The sequence below is a fragment of the Panulirus ornatus genome, chromosome 9, assembly GCF_036320965.1.
Source record: "Panulirus ornatus isolate Po-2019 chromosome 9, ASM3632096v1, whole genome shotgun sequence".
NCBI classification, from domain to species: Eukaryota; Metazoa; Arthropoda; class Malacostraca; order Decapoda; family Palinuridae; genus Panulirus; species Panulirus ornatus.
In genome coordinates, this window is record NC_092232.1 from 25,376,432 (window position 1) to 25,399,027 (window position 22,596).

Sequence of the window (22,596 nt, forward strand, 5' to 3'; positions counted from 1 at the left end):
TCACACATCTGGGGTGACTCATCCTCCACCTTTCTGTTAACCAGAGTGGAATCAAAACCCTTCCGTCTCGTTAGTTCTCGCGGCATCACCTCTCTTCAACCTTCTCTTTCCAAGTACGCCGCCATGTTGCTGCCCCCTCCCTCTCTCTCTATTCTATAGGTATCATTGTGATCATTGTCCTCATGAAGTGCCTGCACGACTCCCCGAGGGACGCGTTTGACTGCTGCTTCGCACAGCATCCCTGTGAATTTTCTATCGGATAAAAAAATGTAGAGAAAAGATATATATACTTAACAGTCTATTCAGTCAGCACTTTCACACATATAATGTAACCTGGTGACAAATCTAAACAATCCGATTATTTAATCAAGAGGTATTTGCTTTTATAGGTAAATCAGTCCATAATTTCTGTCTGTAAAACCAACTCACGATTTCTCAAAGAAGCAAGTGAATACTTGTCTTCCCATAACGCGGAAATATATCTGTTCCCCCCATCACCTACACGTGAATGAAATTAGCTGTCATATCACATGGTGCTAGTACCACCCTATCCATGATATTGGTGTCGTCACAATACCCATAAATATACCCGTCATAAACCTCTTGTCCACAAAGTGCAAAACCATTCCCATGATATAATATGAACTTGTGTCTCCCTATATGTATATGAGGCCAACTCCTTTAAATAGCAAAGTTTTGTAAGTCGTTCTCCTAAAACATAGTTCCAGATATATCTTATTCTTTTAAAGCAGCACGTCAGATGTTGATATAACATTTCAAAGATCTAAATCTACAGATACAACCGATGTTATTGGTCTATTTCAGTATCAGATTTCTACCAGACTGTTATATTGAACATTCTAATACCTCATCCAGGGTTAAGAACCAGTTTTCTAAAATAGCAAGAGGCAATTCGCGAGGCCTTTATGATTAAGGAGTCTTTAGTAACCATAAATCTAAAAATCATGAAGAATTCCTGGACGATCCCATCTTGAACTCTGAGGCAAAGACGCCAGAGATGACGACGAAGAACATGACGAAGCAGAGGAAATTCTGGACGCTACAGAAGGGGACCTGGACGCTGAAGGAGAGGGAGACCTGGTGCCTGGAGATGGGGAGTCGAAGTTGCGTGCTGGTTCAGGGGACATGGATATCGGAGCAAGGGAGTTGGAACCTGCAGACAGGGCCCTCGGTACAGGAGATGGTGACCTGAACGCTGGAGATGGTGACCTTGGCGCAGGTGATGGTGACCTAGGCGGAGGTGATGGTGACCTAGGCGTAGGCGATGGTGACCTTGGCGCAGGTGATGGTGACCTTGGCGCAGGTGATGGTGACCTCGGCGCAGGTGATGGTGACCTCGGCGCAGGTGATGGTGACCTTGGCGCAGGTGATGGTGACCTCGGCGCAGGTGATGGTGACCTTGGCGCAGGTGATGGTGACATTGGCGCAGGTGATGGTGACCTCAGGCGCAGGTGATGGTGACCTTAGCGCAGGTGATGGTGACCTAGGCGCAGGTGATGGTGACCTTGGCGCAGGTGATGGTGACCTTGGCGCAGGTGATGGTGACCTACTCACTGCTGATGGTGGTCTAGTCGCTGGTGATGGTGGTCTAGTCGCTGGTGATGGTGACTCAGACGCTAGATCTGAAGACCTTGTCGATGGGGAGAGCGACAGTGCTGATGCGGCCCGGGAATCTGAAGCCGAGTTCGTGGATGACGCGGACGAGGTTCTTGTTCCTGTTGCGGAGGGAAGGTAGGAGGCTACATCACCATCGTCCTGTGGCAGGACACCAGCCACTGGACCTTGCTCACCATTGTTACAATTCTTGTTCCGTTTTCTCTTCTTTTTCTTTTTCTTCACCTCTTGATTCTCGTTGTCCTTGGGGTCTTCTATGGGTTCGCTGGTGCTACCGCCGAGACCAATTTCCCGTGCCAGCCAGCGGCACTTGTTGACCAGTTGTTCTTGCATGAGGTTGATGCACATGGAGAGCAGCACCATACCTGGGGAAGTGCAACTGTTGGTATACGCATATATTCACAAGACCTTCGCATTACGGTACATTATGCTGATTTCAAAGGAGACTTTCAGAATATTTTACTCATTACGGCTGTAAACAGGAAAATGAATTTTTAGAATTATATTCAACATTCTGATTATGTTAGCTAGGTGGACCCTGAGCATGCACAGTTTCCTATAAGTGAATTTCAATAAAGAATTCTTTACTTGTTGATAACACGTGAGCATCAGAACACAAACATGCTGAAGAGACATTGTCAGGCTTGATATCGCTTCTAATTTGAGCAGTATGCAAAACCTACAATTGGATTTTCGCAGAGGAAAAATAATTATACTAGTGCAGGCAGGAGGAAGCGAGGGGGTTGAAAACACTAATAAAACAAGGACCTCCAGACAATTTAACTCTCTCTCTCTCTCTCTCTCTCTCTCTCTCTCTCTCTCTCTCTCTCTCTCTCTCTCTCTCTCTCTCTCGTGCTTCCAGAGATGACCAAACTCAATTGATCCATGATGAGAAAGACAGAATCATACAGATGCATGTGCCTGAACAATGCTGCAGTTTGTGGAAAAGAAAATTAGACATAGTGGTTAAATATTGCAAATAAAGACAATACTGGAAACAGTGTACATATGACTGTTCTTCATCGTAGTGTTCATCATCGAAGAACAAAGCCACTCCGCCTCACAGGACGTACGCTAAACATATGACTGTTCATCGTAGAACAAAGCCACTCGCCTCACAGGACGTACACTATACATACGACTGTTTATCATAGTAGAACAAAGCCACTCGCCTCACAGGACGTACACTATACATACGACTGTTCATCATAGTAGAACAAAGCCACTCGCCTACAGGATGTACATGTGACCGAACCTCAGCGTAGAACAAAGCTACTCACCTAACAGGATGTACAAGATACATATGAGCATCTTGAAGGTGGCCGAACCATCGTCGCTTCCGTTGAGGATGGCATTACCAGGCACCATGTCGCCGTAGCCGATGGTGGAGAGCGTGACGAAGGTGAAGTAACAGGAGGACCCCAGGTCCCAACCCTCCCAGAAGGAAAAGAGGACAGCGCCCAGCATGATGTACAAGAAGAGCATCACCAGGTTGATTGTGATGGGTACGTTCACCTGCCGGAGGCAGAGAGGTGTTATGAACCAAGGAAAAATAAAAGCGTCAACTGTTACAGTGTTACGCCTTAAAACACTAGATCTGTTATATCTATCATGGCGTCTTGGTAGGGAATAAAAGCTCGAAGATTCGAGGAGTACAGATTACACTTGTGGGGAAAGTAAGGTAAATTCCTGAAGTGCGTCCAAGACACATGAGACAAGTGTTAAGAGTTACTACAGGTCTGGTGACGGGATTACAGAGGAGGAACAACACTGACATACGTGAAGGCCACATATGTACTCCTTTATAAACATATGTAGAGTACGTTCATCTCTCCATCGTAAGTTTATGTTGTACTGAGGTCTCATCGATAGGGTATGAGTACATCAGACAATCCTCTAGCCCAGTTATCATCTCGTTTCTTCATTCCAGTATTATGGGTTGTGTCTCATAAAGATGTTTCGATTAACATTTTGAACACGACTCTCCCATGTGTCGCCAGGACCCCAAGACACATTACATTAAGAACAAAACATTCATTACACAATACTCCAGACATAACATACGTTGATTCTCACCTCGTCAGTGGGCATGTAGTCCTCTTTGCCTACTACGTCATCTATAAGAAGCTTGCGGTATTTCTTGCTGGTGTTAGAAGGGAGCTCTTCCAAGTTGCGTCTGCCTCTGCACGGACGACAGCAGCATCGACTGTGCCATAAGAGAACATGGAGTCATTTACCTTCTCTGTGGTGTCACTATGATCATGGCAAACAGGTAATAATCCATTATCAACAGACTTTGCACAGTAGTAGGATACCCCGCTGGTTTCTCTCAACCTCAAACTAAAGTCATTGGTCATCAAGAAAGGCGAATATTAACAAGAAATGCAAAAGGCAAACATTTAAACTTATAAAGAAAGACACGTATGAAATAAACAATTCAAAAAACAAAAAAACAAAGGGATTGCCACTGATAAGAGTGCGTAAGGCACAAAAAAAAAAACGAAATATGACCAAAAACCACGGAATAAATGTTAAATTTTGGCTCCTGTTACAGTAAATAGATACACTTCCTCATCTATGTCATTATGAATAAAAAAGATTAAACTATAAACAGTCTTAGTCATACACACTCAAAACTAAACACATAATTGGCAGTCTAACAGCAGGCAACAGGGAAGGAGCCAAAGGTAAGAGAATTACAAGGGGAGGATTACCAGCAAGTGACTCACGTAAACAACGATGAGGGAGGAGGAAGAGGAGGGACAGTGTTGATATTGTGAAGGTTTTCGAAATTTGAAGACATGGAACAAGAGGACACTGCAATAAACAAAGCAAGAAATGAGCGAGAATAACATGTAAATAAATATTCCTATACAGTTAGACTTGTCGATGAATGGAGTAAGGTAAGGAAGGATACCGTGAATATAAAGTTTGAAAAAAAGTTCAAGACAACCATGAAATAAGGGATGGAGAACATCCCTTGTAATGCTCAGGTAATCACAAACAAACACATACATGCTCAGTTAGATGTACAGTAGTTGCTTCTTCAACCCTGCTCTACCATCCCTCACCAGAGACATATTACAGTAACCTAGCCTCCCCACCCTGCCATCCCTCGCCTCTAAGTCTAGAAGTGAATGGCAGGTGTTCTTCTCTTTACCATCAACTCAACTACAGATGACGTAGTTCTCAGGTGTTCCTTCATATAACCGACTCAGAGACAAGTATTTCTCAGTGAGGTGTCCCTTATTCTACAGTCAGATGCAGCAGCAAGTGTGCCCTAACGTTCCTGCAAGTCATCTTAGAGACGTAGGTCACAATGTCTCTCATTTTCTCAGTCTAACTCCTTACCTGACACGATGATAATATACGCTCACGGCTCCCACGTCTCACCTGTAGATATAGATGAGGACGTTGGCCATCGAGTTACCCAGGTTACCCAGGAATATCAGCAGAAGCGGGCAGCCGATGATGGAGTAGATAATACAGAAGAACTTGCCCCAACTGGTGACGGGAAAGATGTGTCCATAGCCTGCGAAGGATGGTAAAGGCCGTACCAGTAGAGCTTGGAAGGTGTGTGTGTGTGTGTGTGTGTGTGTGTGTGTGTGTGTGTGTGTGTGATGTTGGGCTGGTAAAAGGTGACACAGAGGAAATATGGAACGTTTAAGCTTCTTAAACAGAAGGAAGAAAATTATTCAGATGGGAAACATTAGAATTAGGGAATTGAGCGTTGGATAAAAATGAAGCAACTGAAATGAGGGGAGAGGGTGGGTATTAACTAAATATGAGAGGAGAAAATTTATACTAACTGCCGGAGGAGGGAAAATGATAACATGAGACAGTGTAGAGGAAAAAGAAATGAAGTTCGAGTACTGTCAAGCGGTGTGGCCTTGGGGGACGTCTAACGTAAAGAAATACATAAAAGAAGTTCTGAGGTTCGATTCTCCTTAACATCATTATGATACTTTTCAGTTAGTCCAGGATGTGGTAACTTGTGGTATTCACATATATAAGTGAGCATTTAGTTAAGGTCCGCTGACGTAAACTATCGTGCTAATGATGTTACGTTGTAGCATAGTATTTAGCTTACCATTATAACATTGACAAGTCATGACACGGACTGAAATGGTAGTGAAGTTATCACATCCGAGAATTCTAGTCCCAGGAATCGTAAATTATCATCCTAAGAACCAGTGGGAACGTTCTGGTGAGGAGGGAAGCACTCGCTTGGCCTTACCTATGGTGGACATGATGGTCATCGTAAAGAGGAGAGACTTAGTGAAGGTCCACCGGTAGTCCCAGCCATTCACCGTCCCATCGTACTTATATTTGGATACAGATAAGATCACAAAGTCCTCCAACTTCTTAAGGTTCGCGTACATCTGGGAAGGAGAGAATGGGAGACAGCGTGAGAGGGATGCCATGCGTGAAAACAAAAAGTGACAGGGTTTTTATAAACTGGAGAGTCAAGGTTCAGTTTCTTGAGGTCCAGAACATCTGCAAGTCCTATATTTCCATGACTATCCTTAAGAAATAAAAAGTTAAAAAAAAAGAGAAAACGTGAACAGGAAAAACAAACTACAATAAAAAAAGCAAATGGTTGCCGTGGTAGAGGAAGTGTTTGAGGTTTCCCCTGAAATACGAGAGAAAGATCAGAGATCATAGCAACAGACTAAACATTGAGAGTCATTGGAAAATATGTGGAAAACTTCTTTGTTAGGAAAAGTGTGGTGACTGGCTGAATGATGAGACTGAGGGTGAAGAATACACGAGAAATATAATTTCTTTAGACAGTATCAGGTTAAGCTACAGTTCCATATCTGAGATGAAATAAGTAATAAGTGTTTCGCCAATAATACTGCCATCCTAAGTAAATATTAAGAATATATATATATATATATATATATATATATATATATATATATATATATATATATATATATATACACTCACCGATTCATTGTAATCCTTGTAATCGGTCTTGTTGTCCTGCTGGTACCAGAAGAGGTGGGACAGGTAGTTCATGGCCTGCTCCACCTGCACAGCTCTGTCCTGCTTCATCTTGTACTGCCGCTCCTCGTGGGCGTTCTCGATGTCCACGAAGACGTAAGCGCCTGGGGAGGCAGGTGGGTGGATGGGTGAGGAAGCAGATGGAGATGAGGGTGAAGGGGAAATCGTGGGGGTGGGGTGTGAGAGAGAGAGAGAGGCAAGTGGCAAGAAGACAGAGGAAAACTGGCAACATGAATAATCAAATAAAAGGAAGGAGTAAAGAAGGAGAATCATCCCATGATTTAAGCAAGAGGGAAGAGCAGATCATCGCTGCAGAGAAGCTTCGGAGTGACGACCAAGCTAAGGTATAAAACCGACCAGGTTGCTGTCAAGGTGGTAGGTTGCTACAAACGTCTGAGTCGACTACTGACAACGTTTCAGTATCACAGACCGAGAGACACGTATACAGTCTTCTGAACTAGTCCTATGACTAACATGACTCTTTACTGTGAACTAGATTTTCCCGCAACCATAACGAAGTGTTGGCCCTTCCCTATGACAAAGTCTTGTCGCTGATACTCGTAGATTGATATGCTCTCTCTCTCTCTCTCTCTCTCTCTCTCTCTCTCTCTCTCTCTCTCTCTCTCTCTCTCTCTCTCCGGTAGGGAATACGAGGCAGACAGCCACCGACAAGGGAGTTATCTTACTGATGTTACCTGCTTTGGGGATCGGAAGGCTTAGTAACAGCTTCAGTGGCTGGCAAGAGTCACTCCCTTAACCCAGGTGGTTGTATTTGTTTTTTCCAGCATCACACACACACACACACACACACACACACACACACACGTGCACTTCTGATTATCATCCTACAAACGTACAATCTCTTCACACACATAACACTTGACAACGCGTGTGACAAGACTCATTCCTTGCGGTGAGCGTAACGCGCTCGCCCAGTCTTGGCATACATCTGACGTAAATACTAAAGCGTGCTCTCCGCCTGCATGGTGTTGCATCGCGAGTGATGATTCACCTTTGACCAGGATGTATCATTGGGAACACAGTCTCATCAAAGAACTTCTCACTCCATAGGAGTCCATGATTTACCTGCAAATGGAAGGAATGCAGCCTCGAAGCTGCAGAAGCACATTTAACTACTTCCCCTCCTCCCTCCCTGCTGGCAAATCCTAACAGCATATCCCAATTGTACTTCCACACCATACATTCGAAACACCTTCCACAAGGCGTCTCTCTCATCCAGGTCCATAAATGTCACTATTCCCCCTCTATTCCTCCAATTGCTGCTTCTCATACACATTTCACAAAGCAATCACCCGGTCCTACGCACCCTCCACCAAACCTGAAGCCATATGAACATGACATAAAGATCCTCCCCAAACAGTCTAACCTCAATATGCTCGGCACTCAGCTCTAAGCAACAGCACTAGACCTCTCTAACCCAAATTACTCTATAACCAACTACTAACCGTCACACTTTACTACTTCACAACTTCTACTGACTAAACCGCCCAAAAATAAGGCCCTAACTGAATAACCGAAATAACCCGAGAAGCAATGCGCAACCGACCTCATAACTGAATCTGAAACTTCAACCCAGTAGAAGTACACCCAACAGAAACCACACTCCCCAGACAAACATGAGTCTCACTCCCCCACTTAGGATCTGGACATCATCCAACACGACAAACACCATTTCAGTATATCCTAAGAGCCTTCATACCAACTACCATAAAGAAGACAACGAGCAATAATTACTTAATTGCCCTGCACCTTCTTGCATGCAGAGTGCACACAATCAGAACACTTTATGACCTGTAGACCCGGCAGGTGGACTCGGTCGGCTTACTGAGTGATGCAAAGGTCTCATAAGGATACAAGGGACTCCTAATACATGTTTCGGTGCATTGCATATGACAGCTCGTGTACATGGATGTGAGCAGGGTGTGGCCTCTCTTTATCTGTTTCCTGGAACTACCTCGCTGACACAGGAAGTGACGACGGAAATGGATCAAGGCGAGCAGATATGAATAAGCACAGGCGTATATATGTATATGTACGTATATATATATATATATATATATATATATATATATATATATATATATATATATATATATATATATATATATATCTTTCATACTATTCTCCGTTTCCCGCATTAGGGAGGTAGCGTTAAGAACAGAGGACTGGGCCTTTGAGGGAATATCCTCACCTGGCCCCCTCATCTGTTCCTTATTTTGGAAAATTAAAAAGCAAAAATGGGTATGTTTGAAGGAATATATATATATATATATATATATATATATATATATATATATATATATATATATATATATATTCATTTATTCATATATCTTTATCACACTTAGTCGCTGTCTCCTGCGTTAGCAAGGTAGCGCAAGGAAAGAGACGAAAGAATGGCCCAACCCACCCACATACACATGCATATATATATATATATATATATATATATATATATATATATATATATATATATATATATATATATATACATATATATATATATATATATATATATATATATATATATATATATATATATATATATATATATATATATATATTGGAAAGGATCACAATTGAACGCGTGATCAAATATATTCCTACGAGTTCACGGGGATATGAAACACTATAAGAAGTACACTTTCGAGTAATAATCACATCATCATGGAAAGTACAAGAAAGAAATATAACAGTCAGTAGATATAGTACGAAGAGACGTAGCTAGACGCCATTTGGCAAACAAATGACGACCCGAATGTAGGTCTGGTATGTTTGAGTCTGGCAACAAGCGCACCATAAACTTATTATGTGGACAAGAACAGAAGCTATTTACAAAACCTATCAACAATAAAGCTATCCAAGTTGGATAGATAGACCTTCACTAATATTACTAATATTAAGGTTTCACAGTTCTTTGTGTATTCAATAACATAAGATTCAATGATATTTCTCGTAGTACAAGAGTTAGAGTTAATAACTGAGATGTGATTACTCTAGTCAATACAATAATCATAATCTCTGACAAGACTAAACAAGGCATTTAATTCTTGTTCTATCCTTATACTATATCTATATTACTCGAGTCTAACAGAAAGATCCTTACCAGTCTGCCCAACATAAAACTTATCACAATTTCGGTATGGCACCCTATAGATGCATCCTGCAGAACTTTCTGGTGAGTTCCTGATATATATATATATATATATATATATATATATATATATATATATATATTATATTCCTCTCTTGTCTCCCCTGATGATGTGATTATTACACGAAAGTGCACTTGAGAACTTTTCGTGTTTCATTTTCCCCGTGGACTCATAGGAATATCTTGATCACGCGCAAAATTGTAATCCTTTCCAAAAAAAAAATATATATATATATATATATATATATATATATATATATATATATATATATATATATATATATATATATAAACAACCCAACGACCCCTTTAACAAGGGGTTCCTGAGGCTATAAATGCAGAACCCCCATTGCAGTGGCTCCTGCAGCTCCAAGGATACGATAAGTAGCAGGGAAAGGATGGACTCTGATGAAGGTAGTTCTATGACAAGTCTGTACCTTATTTCGCCAAATGACAATGGTACAAGATGTGTGTGTGTGTGTGTGTGTGTGTGTGTGTTCCTAGCATGCGGGTGTTGCTATGACACACAAACAAAGACTGGCTATGTTGTCAGCTGGGGCACGCAGGGTAAGTCGCTCGCGCCACTTTCAGCTCATGGTTTCAAAACATACTCTCGTCATACATCAGTGACGGTAATCAACGTCGGTAAGCAAACACTTCAAGAGTCTGACAACATACTTTTCTATTACTGACACTGAACTGTCTGTACTCTAAATTTTGATACTCTTTCAAAACGAAATACGATTAAATAGCAAGAAGAAATCCAATCTGTGATTATATACAAGGTGATCAACATTACATATTTCGAACTTATGGTCTCATATATATATATATATATATATATATATATATATATATATATATATATATATATATATATATATGTGTGTGTGTGTGTGTGTGTGTGTGTGTGTATATATATATATCTTTCATACTATTCGCCATCTCCCGCGTTAGCGAGGTAGCGCTAAGAACAGAGGACTGGACCTTTGAGGGAATATCCTCACCTGGCCCCCTTCTCTGTCCCTTCTTTTGAAAAAAAAAAGAAAAAAAAAAACGAGAGGAGGATTTCCAGCCCCCCGCTCCCTTCCCTTTTAGTCGCCTTCTACGACACGCAGGGAATACGTGGGAAGTATTCTTTCTCCCCTATCCCCTGGGATATATATATATATATATATATATATATATATATATATATATATATATATATATATATATATATATATATGCGTCGATAACAAACTCAGTGGAAAACCTCCGAAACCCGAGAAACTTCAGGCTTAAGATTAACAGTAGAGCTTAATAATGATGGTAAGATGCCTTCCTTGGATATAATGATGACTGCCACAACAGGATCTTTCGTCACGGACGTTTACAGAAAGCCCGACAATCAAGATAAAAGTATGAATGGAATAAGTGAATGTGCTCAGAATTACAAGTGTTATTCGTGCATACGTGAGAGCGATCAAGGTGTGCTCAACCTGGCAACTTCTATACCAAGAACTTCGATGTGTCCGGCAAATGTTGATTAACAATGGATATTCAAATACCGAATTTGATACCACTATGAACAACATGCGAGAGCAACATCTTGAGAGAGACAACCTCAACGGGACTGCATTAAAGTTTACCACAGACACACATTAACGACAACATATCGTAAGGATGAGAAGGTCGTGCGAGATAATGAGGCCAGAAACTGCAAAGAGATTGGTGAAAACAAGGATATCAGTCAGATGATATACTACAACAATCCGAAAACATGTTCGCTCGTTATGAACAACAATATGGTAGGTTGCTCTGGAAGTTTAAATCGCACCAATGTGGTATACGAGTACCGATGCAATATTGGGGACTGTTAGCCTCGCCTAAACTGCCGCCTTGCGCTCTGCTTACAAGAAGGTGGAATCTAAATACATCATGAATAAAAGCATGGAATGTGACTAACGAGGGAGATTGATAGTGAATAACACCAAAATCATTACTAGTTGATGATCGGAGGAAACTACAGCTATTAGAAGCCACTCACTTTCGAGAGAAAGCACCTGACATCAACATCCAGACAAACATGACCACCGTCATACAGCTCTTTGATGGCCCGACAATAGGATGTAGACCTAATGCCGTTTTAGGACGGATGGGACACGTCATCGACTCGCCATAAGCTACCAAGTCCGTCTTTTCTTGAGAGCATAAACGTGATCCTGGGTTACAAAGGTCAGAGAGAATCAGACGAGCCCAGCCTGACCTCAGCTTCACATCCGGCAATAACAGTCTCGCATGGCCCCGCTTAGTGTATTTACAGATGGACTTTCTATATTTCTACCTCGTTTAACACTCTTTTTCCCCAACTGTAAGTTTTTCTATATTTGTTTGCATATACTGTATTTAGAATGGAACTCATACTACCCTTCATTATACTGTTAATGTGTTTCGCTTTTAGTATTTTCCCTTACTTTTACATGCTATGTGCTGCGTTTTTTTCCGAATGTTTTTATATTTCGTTTGCGTTTTGCATATCATATCCAAGTTTTGTGACGCAGTGATTTCACTTTTTGTAGATTCGTGGTGATGCCTGTGAAGGCGAAAGCTTGATTGAAATGAATTAACACACACACACACACACACACACACACACACACAAAAGATTATTGATCTTGTGGTTTGCACGTACCGAACAGCGTTGTTGTTGTGGTACATCTTGATACTTTCCTCCTCAGGACTTGAGAGTAGTAAAGACAATATACAACTGATATGTTGAACTATATGGAATCTTACTACGCATGCGTAAAAGCAACATAATGTACATGTGCACGACCTTTAAAGTGTAATTCCGTATATACATTCTATCTTCACTGTTATAACTCTACTACGTATGCATACAGTTCGTTGTACACAAACCTCGTCCTTCAACATTTGCTCAGACATTTCCTCCGAAAAATTAAACGATGTAATGTTGTGCGTTGCTGACTGTCTAAGGCGAACTGAAGGTAAGTGGGAAGGATGGTAAGGTGTGGTGAAGGATGATGGTGAGGTGTGGTGAAGGATTATGGTGAGGTGCTGTGGAGGGTGATGGTGAGGTGGGGCGGAGGATAATGGTGAGGTGCTGTGGAGGGTGATGGTGAGGTGTGGCGACGGATGATGGTGAGGTGTGGTGGTGGATGATGGTGAGGTGTGGCGAAGGATGAAGATTTGTGATGGAGGTGAGGGCGAGAAGTAGGACGGGAGATCATGGGGTGGAGGGTGAGGGTTCAGGACGAGAGGTGTGATGTGTGGAGGGGGAGGCAGGTGTGGAGGTAGTGGGAGTGAGGTGTGTAATACAGAGCAGTACAGAAAGTCTCCGTACGAACACAAACGTGAAACATACCTGACTTCCCCGAAGTGTCACAGTGAGACACCACCACTAAGCCATCAAGACACACTGGACACTTAGCCTAACTTTGCCTCCTTCTACAACACCTACATAAAGCACCACACACACACACACACACACACACACACACACACACACACACACCGGGCTTAGGCTGGGGTGTTGTTACTATTTGTGTGTTACGGGGAGAGAGTTTTACACTCGTGTTGCCCGGTCTCTTAACCTTGTATATATGTACTATGTCTTCATTCGTAAATATATGTACACAGACAGACAGACAGACACACACACACACACACACACACACACACACACACACACACACACACACCAGTCAAAGCCAGATACCAACTTATCGACCAGCCACGAGGTAAGGATGAACGCCTGGGTCGGTTGTAGGCTGCCTGCCACGCCGAGGATTAGAACTCATGAGAGTCCGACCCCGGGATGGCCCGTGGTGACTCATGGTCAGCAACGCTAACCACTAAAACCACGTAACACCGAGTGTGTGTGTGTGTATGTATGTGTGTGTGTGTGTGTGTGTGTGTGTGTGTGTGTGTGTGTACATAGGAGGAAAGACATGGTACATATATACATTATTAAGAGACGAGAAAACATGAACGTAAAACTCTTCCTCCACAACAGTAAGAATAAGTAAACAGCAATCACGCCTACACGACTCTTAGGTCTCCCAGGATATTTCAACGAGACGCCAGAAATGTTTTTCCCGCAAACCGCTCACGCAGTCCAGTAAACCTTCACTGTACATCTAGAACAAATTTGTTTCTGCTTCGTTTTCCCTTGACTGTCCAACCTATTTCTTCCCATTCCTACCGTCAGAGGATGAGGGGAAGATTATGAGGTGTTCCTTGAGAATTGTAACTCTATATCCTAGCTTCCTGGCCCTCGAACGCCCCTACCCCAGCACACCTGTTCGAAGGCAGTACAAAAACTCGCCTAATGACCATCTCAAAACACTCTGGTTATAACATTACAATGGTTAATAATTCAGGGTAGTACTATTGGGTCTTATCATAACCCCGGTAGGTCGTAAGAAATACTAAGAACATTATATAATTCACATATTGCGAGATATAATTTCCATTGTTATGAATTTCCTAAAAAATGAATAAAATTATGTTACATTCATCCGTTCGTGCCTGCAATAACCTTCCGGCGCTGAGCGTTTCAACTGGTGGTTCAGTTGTTTGTCTTCTAACAGCAAGCATATCCATGTACGAAACTTCACTGTTGATATCTCTCGTTTTTGATACAGTCACATCCACTGCAGGAATAGTACACTCATGGTTCGGCCTGTTCATTTAGTGTATCGTGGGCGTCACAGACCTTCGGAAGAATGCGTCGACCTGTCATCGATTCAAGGCTATAGCAACGGAGTGTTAGGTTCGGTGTGGAAGTGGTCAGCCTGGCTACCACTTTGCTCGTACCGAGGTACAACCTTGTGCCTGTGTTACCTCGCGCATGTACGCTTGCTTCTATGTATAGCCTGAGAACCCACACGAACACATTAACACGCACCACCTAAAAACACCCATACCCGCAGAACACGTGACTGCTCAAGACTCGTATACATAGACCTCCATGGAAACGCATGGCATTATCACTACTATCATTATTATCATCATCATTACTGGTAGTAGTAGCAATATCATTACTGTATATCCCAAGGATTTCTTTTATGGAGCTCCAGCAACTCTGAGGCTGCAATACAAGCAGGAGCAGAAAATGAGAGGTTTCTTTGAGCAAAAAATCCCTCAACGAGACTACTCCTTTCCGTCCATTAACGATCATACGGCCTCCCCGAAGAAGTAAACGCACTTGTATATGTATATATATCATACTTGATCGACGTCTCAAGCTTTAGCTAGTTATCAACAGGAATAGACGAAGAAAGGCCACATTCGTTCACAAGCTCTAGCTGTCATGTGTAATGCAACGAAACCACAGAGCCCTATCCACCTCCAAGCCCTACAGACCTTTTCATGGTTTATCTCGGACGATTCACATGCCCTGGTTCAGTTCACTAATGGTAAGTCGATCCCTGTATACCATATCGTTCAATTCACTCTATCCCGAGAAAGTCTTTCACCCTCCTGCAGGTTCAAGCCCCGATCACTCAAAATCTATTTTACTCCATTTTTTCATCTCCAATTTGGTCTTTTTGTCAATTACTCTTCATTTATTGTCTACATATGTCCAAACCATTTCAGCACAACCTCATTAGCTGTCTCAACTTCACTCCTTTTCTTACCAAACTCCCTCTTACCCATTTATAACTTACTCGAGCAAACCAACTCATAACGCATGTTCTCAAACATTTCATTTCCAACATTCACGACTCTTCACACATCCTCATCTATAGGCACGTGCCTCGCATTCATAAAACACTGTTTGGAACGACTATACCCTCAAACACACCCAATATTGCCCTCCAAGACAACAACCTCTCTTTCCACACATCCTTCATTGCTCCCAAAACCTTTGTCCCTCACCTACCCTATACATCGCTTCCGCTTCCATGGTTCGATTTGCTACCATGCCCACTCCCAGGTATCTAAAGCACTTCATATTTCCTCCATTCAAACTCAGCCCCCAACTAACCTGTCCCTCTTCCAGGATAGACCTAATAACCTGCTTTTATTCTCATTAACTCTCAACTTCCTCTTTACAACACACACTTCGAAACTGTCGCCAACTTCTGCATTTTGTCACTTGAATCTACCGCCACTGCTATTATCAGACCCTCTTCCCAGGCCCTCCTCATCCCCAACAGACTGCACACCCGCCGTTCTCTCCAAGACTCTTGCTCTTACTCCATCAATGGTGACATACACCTCTGCCACATCCCGAAAAAGCCTAGCATAAGAAAAACGTGACAAGGCAGCTAGAGTGGAAGGAGTGTTCATGTGTTTGTTGATAGGGTGGCAGATGTACGGTGCCTGAGCCACGGTGGTACGCGAAGTGAATCATGGATAGTGATTTGGTGGACAAGATCAAATGTGGCACGACGGTTGGAGAAAATGAAGGACTGTTGAGTGTTTAATGACAGGGTCCCAAATGTAGGGTGTTTGGGTCTTACGCAAGGCCTTGACCACCTCTTTTCGCTTTACCAAACCAAACATTACGGGAGAGACATTTACTGCGTCGTCAGAGCATAAAAGTGAAGGAAAGGAACGGCGACAAAAGACCTGAAAGACCTATCGGTGGATGACAAGGCAAGGTTATCGCACTTCCCTTGAATAAAGAAAGGCTTTTGCCCCATGAACAACTTATCAGCAGTGATTATGGGCGATGATAAATTCTGAATGGGAGTCGGAGAAAAGTGTTTATCCAAGCCTGATATGCATGATCCCTTGTCTGAATGGCCTTCAAACAGGAACGATTGAACCATGGATTGGGAGAACGGATCATCTTGGAGGAGGAGAGAATATATGGTTCCATTCCGCGACAGTGTCCATGCTATGCGTTTGGCGGAGACAGAAGCATCACCACATAAAGAGACAGTAATGGTGAAGAGCTTGTAGATTTATGTGCTGAAAAAGGACTGGTGATTGGGAATACCTGGTTTAAAAAGCGAGATATACATAAGTATACGTATGTAAGTAGGAGAGATGGCCAGAGAGCGTTATTGGATTACGTGTTAATTGACAGGCGCGCGAAAGAGAGACTTTTGGATGTTAATGTGCTGAGAGGTGCAACTGGAGGGATGTCTGATCATTATCTTGTGGAGGCTAAGGTGAAGATTTGTATGGGTTTTCAGAAAAGAAGAGTGAATGTTGGGGTGAAGAGGGTGGTGAGAGTAAGTGAGCTTGGGAAGGAGACTTGTGTGAGGAAGTACCAGAAGAGACTGAGTACAGAATGGAAAAAGGTGAGAACAATGGAAGTAAGGGGAGTGGGGGAGAAATGGGATGTATTTAGGGAATCAGTGATGGATTCGGCAAAAGATGCTTGTGGCATGAGAAGAGTGGGAGGTGGGTTGATTAGAAAGGGTAGTGAGTGGTGGGATGAAGAAGTAAGATTATTAGTGAAAGAGAAGAGAGAGGCATTTGGACGATTTTTGCAGGGAAAAATTGCAATTGAGTGGGAGATGTACAAAAGAAAGAGACAGGAGGTCAAGAGAAAGGTGCAAGAGGTGAAAAAGAGGGCAAATGAGAGTTGGGGTGAAAGAGTATCATTAGATTTTAGGGAGAATAAAAAGATGTTCTGGAAGGAGGTAAATAAAGTGCGTAAGACAAGGGAGCAAATGGGAACTTCAGTGAAGGGCGCAAATGGGGAGGTGATAACAAGTAGTGGTGATGTGAGAAGGAGATGGAGTGAGTATTTTGAAGGTTTGTTAAATGTGTTTGATGATAGAGTGGCAGATTTCGGGTGTTTTGGTCGAGGTGGTGTGCAAAGTGAGAGGGTTAGGGAAAATGATTTGGTAAACAGAGAAGAGGTAGTGAAAGCTATGCGGAAGATGAAAGCCGGCAAGGCAGAAGGTTTGGATGGTATTGCAGTGGAATTTATTAAAAAAGGGGGTGACTGTATTATTGACTGGTTGGTAAGGCTATTTAATGTATGTATGACTCATGGTGAGGTGCCTGAGGATTGGCGGAATGCATGCATAGTGCCATTGTACAAAGGCAAAGGGGATAAGAGTGAGTGCTCAAATTACAGAGGTATAAGTTTGTTGAGTATTCCTGGTAAATTATATGGGAGGGTATTGATTGAGAGGGTGAAGGCATGTACAGAGCATCAGATTGGGGAAGAGCAGTGTGGTTTCAGAAGTGGTAGAGGATGTGTGGATCAGGTGTTTGCTTTGAAGAATGTATGTGAGAAATACTTAGAAAAGCAAATGGATTTGTATGTAGCATTTATGGATCTGGAGAAGGCATATGATAGAGTTGATAGAGATGCTCTGTGGAAGGTATTAAGAATATATGGTGTGGGAGGCAAGTTGTTAGAAGCAGTGAAAAGTTTTTATCGAGGATGTAAGGCATGTGTACGTGTAGGAAGAGAGGAAAGTGATTGGTTCTCAGTGAATGTAGGTTTGCGGCAGGGGTGTGTGATGTCTCCATGGTTCTTTAATTTGTTTATGGATGGGGTTGTTAGGGAGGTGAATGCAAGAGTTTTGGAAAGAGGGGCAAGTATGAAGTCTGTTGGGGATGAGAGAGCTTGGGAAGTGAGTCAGTTGTTGTTCGCTGATGATACAACGCTGGTGGCTGATTCATGCGAGAAACTGCAGAAGCTGGTGACTGAGTTTGGTAAACTGTGTGAAAGAAGAAAGTTAAGAGTAAATGTAAATAAGAGCAAGGTTATTAGGTACAGTAGGATTGAGGGTCAAGTCAATTGAGAGGTAAGTTTGAATGGAGAAAAACTGGAGGAAGTAAAGTGTTTTAGATATCTGGGAGTGGATCTGGCAGCGGATGGAACCATGGAAGCGGAAGTGGATCATAGGGTGGGGGAGGGGGCGAAAATCCTGGGAGCCTTGAAGAATGTGTGGAAGTCGAGAACATTATCTCGGAAAGCAAAAATGGGTATGTTTGAAGGAATAGTGGTTCCAACAATGTTGTATGGTTGCGAGGCGTGGGCTATGGATAGAGTTGTGCGCAGGAGGATGGATGTGCTGGAAATGAGATGTTTGAGGACAATGTGTGGTGTGAGGTGGTTTGATCGAGTAAGTAACGTAAGGGTAAGAGAGATGTGTGGAAATAAAAAGAGCGTGGTTGAGAGAGCAGAAGAAGGTGTTTTGAAATGGTTTGGGCACATGGAGAGAATGAGTGAGGAAAGATTGACCAAGAGGATATATGTGTCAGAGGTGGAGGGAACGAGGAGAAGTGGGAGACCAAATTGGAGGTGGAAAGATGGAGTGAAAAAGATTTTGTGTGATCGGGGCCTGAACATGCAGGAGGGTGAAAGGAGGGCAAGGAATAGAGTGAATTGGATCGATGTGGTATACCGGGGTTGACGTGCTGTTAGTGGATTGAATCAGGGCATGTGAAGCGTCTGGGGTAAACCATGGAAAGCTGTGTAGGTATGTATATTTGCGTGTGTGGACGTATGTATATACATGTGTATGGGGGTGGGTTGGGCCATTTCTTTCGTCTGTTTCCTTGCGCTACCTCGCAAACGCGGGAGACAGCGACAAAGCAAAAAAAAAAAAAAAAAATTCCGCGACAGTATCCATGCTATGCGTTTGGCGGAGACAGAAGCATCACCACATAAAGAGACAGTAATTTACCCAAGGAAAGTCAGAAAAGAATTATCGTAACTTATTCGAGTCAGCTTTGTTGAGGTGCAAATATTTACGTTTAGAAGGGGCTGACTTGCGATTGTCTTGGACAATCGCATGTTTACCAAATGGCGTCCTAGCTTCGTCTCTTCGATGTACATCAACTGACTTATATTTCTCTATTGTGTTTCTCCTGATGATGTGATTATTACACGAAAGTGCACTTGGGAACTTGTGTCTAATTTTCCTCGTGGACTCATAGGAATATATATATATATATATATATATATATATATATATATATATATATATATATATATATATATATATATATATATGTGTGTGTGTGTGTGTGTGTGTGTGTGTGTGTGTGCTTTCATTGAACATACGGTGCCCTTCACAAAAAAATTAATGGAACCTACTCTACTTCTAAGGCAAACTAGGGCGCTAACCGCTCAGCCGCCAGTTCATTACATGCTAATTATGGCAATGGCTTTTGACACGGGTTCGTTCGCACTTACACCCAAAACTTGTAAAAATAAGTAGAAAGTGTTCGACTGCGAACTGAAGCTACTAAACACTAAAATGAATATCAGTACATCAAAAAGCGAAACAAATAGTTTCGTACATGATAGGAAAAGTCACAGTACTAAACATGCGTTTTCTTATATGGGATCATTTATCAGTACCACTCACTCACCAGCTACGGCGTACAAGGACACGACGATGAAAAGCCCAAAGTGACTGAAAAGGAAGTGGAAGAAGAGCGTGCCGGCAGATTTTTCCTTCTTGGTGTAGAAGCCCGCCTCCGCATACTCATTACTTTCCATGGCAGTTCAGTTCAAGTCCTGCACGACTATGCAAGGGCTTCCGGCTGTCTACGTCGCTTCTTCATACCTCCCTGAGCTTCTGCATGACCTTCAACGATTGTGGCTGCTGGAGGGTGGGAGAACTGTAGGAAACAGCTCGCGCGCTCGCCCCACACTGCCACACGTCAGTAGTGTGAGGAGACCAGACCCTCGGGTCCCCTAGGGGTGGGGATCATGTTTGTTTGTGGCAACGGTTCCCCGAGCGGGTTATAGAGACGAGCTTGGTAGGGACCTTGCTAGGCTGACAGACTTTTATCTGTGTTTTTTAGACATGCTATTTTTCCTCGTCAGAAAATAAAATGAAAGCTAGTTACCATAAGAGGAATAAACCCAATAATTAAACGAGGTAGGGATTGTTAGGGGGAGGGGGGGGGAGGAGAGAAGTAAACGATCTCCTTTTTAAACTAGAAAGGGTTCAGCACTCTACCGTAGTATACATCTATGCTTCCCCTACCTTGACTTCTTCAGTCCCAACGGCAAATCTATTTCAATTCTAATTCAACAAGTGTATCCAGACCCAGCTATATACCCTTTCGCTGGTTATTTTTTTCATCTTTTTTCTAGCGAAGCAATATTTTTTTTTCGTATTTTTTGACACATACTGAATTACTTTAACCCCCTCCTGACAGGTACGTTTGGGCATAAACGCATGATTCTATTCTATCTAAGGGACACGTCAAAGGTCACGTTCATATTCACAGGGTGTAACGTCGTGCAACAAGGGTTGTACTATTGTGTTCAAAGAATTAATATTATTCTTCCAGGCTATATCACCTTGACTTTGAGATAGGTTGTGAATTCAAAAGTTTAAAAAGATCCTAATTACACCCAGCACAGGTACATTTGATGAAATCTGCGTAACGCTTGTTTTAACGCCGGGCAATATGTCAATTTCCCGTTTTCTGAATGATCAACGTTTCTAAAACCCACGTTAACATCTCCAGCCATACTGAACGCATTTGTACGGGTTGATGACTGAAGACGTCGACGACGCATAACAGTACAACACTTAGACGTACTTGAACGCCCGCGTAACGTCAGGACAAAGGCCATGCCCACCACCCGCAAGAGATCGTATCGTCGTGGTCAAAATATGAAGTTTAACAGCTTAAAGGAGGCAAAGCTTGACTTTAAAGCATCAACTATGTTGCAAGAACTTTGTCAGAAAACTTACATAATTAGTGAACCAGTAATGAACTCAGCAACATATGCAAAGATACAGATACGTTACTCCTGGTATCCTAATTGATCTGCGAGAAATCACAATAAAATACGTAAGGAAAAACAGACTGTAACAACTAAAATCACTGAGTGCACAGTAACGAGAACAGAATAACTTGTTCATGAGGAGGGAAACATGTACTTACAGAGATAACCAAGTCCAGATTGTTGCATGTACTGCTGACGTTAATGTAATTAATGATGATACTTACAGCTAAGAGTCACAAGGTGATCACGAGTGGGTGATGACATGATTCGAACTACGAAATTCTTTAAGATTTCTGTTTTTGTTTTAGTAACGAGTTCTCAAGTTTTTCAAGCAATATTACATACGCTGTATATGACTATTGTTTTCTCCGAGTTTCTAATGATTTTTTTTTTTTGGGGGGGGGAGGGAAGGACGGACAGCTTTTTTTTTCTATTATTCCGCTGTCCCATCATCATATCAAAGAAAAAATGACCCATAGGATGTGTACCGGAACATATGCCCTATGTTCTACTTTGAATGTCTTTCTGACGCCTTTTAAAGCTACAACCATATCCTTTTGTTTGAAGATGTCCCTCCAACTTATCTTGTAAAGAGCTATGAGAAGATCATTAAAATCTACAAGTCTCAAATTTGGGTTTGGATGGTATTCCAGTGGAATTTTAAAAAAAAAACAAAAAAGGGAGTGACTGTATTGTTGACTGGTTGGTAAGGTTAATTAATGTATGTATGATTCTTGGTGAGTTGCCTGAGGATTGGCGGAATGCTTGCATAGTGCCATTGTACAAAGGCAAAGGGGATAAGAGTGAGTGTTCAAATTACAGAGGTATAAGTTTGTTGAGTATTCCTGGCAAATTATATGGGAGGGTATTGATTGAGAGGGTGAAGGCATGTACAGAGCATCAGATTGTCGAAGAGCAGTGTGGTTTCAGAAGTGGTAGAGGATGTGTGGATCAGGTGTTTGCTTTGAAGAATGTATGTGAGAAATACTTAGAAAAACAAATGGATTTGTATGTAGCATTTATGGATCTGGAGAAGGCATATGATAGAGTTGACAGAGATGCTCTGTGGAAGGTATTGAGAATATATGGGGTG

At 42.3% G+C, this 22,596-nt stretch overlaps 1 protein-coding gene across 1 annotated transcript; it reads right to left on the reverse strand.

Annotated features, from left to right (window-relative positions):
* Positions 1–276: 276 nt before the first annotated feature.
* On the reverse strand, positions 277–20,436 carry LOC139750287 (uncharacterized). Its single transcript, XM_071664892.1, has 8 exons — positions 20,126–20,436; positions 6,589–6,749; positions 5,873–6,017; positions 5,029–5,167; positions 3,712–3,841; positions 2,916–3,150; positions 1,505–2,000; positions 277–1,461 (listed from the first exon to the last, which is right to left on the reverse strand). The coding sequence occupies exons 1-8, from the start codon at positions 20,253–20,255 to the stop codon at positions 957–959; spliced, it is 1,941 nt and encodes a 646-aa protein (XP_071520993.1). The 5' UTR covers positions 20,256–20,436; the 3' UTR covers positions 277–956.
* Positions 20,437–22,596: the final 2,160 nt, after the last annotated feature.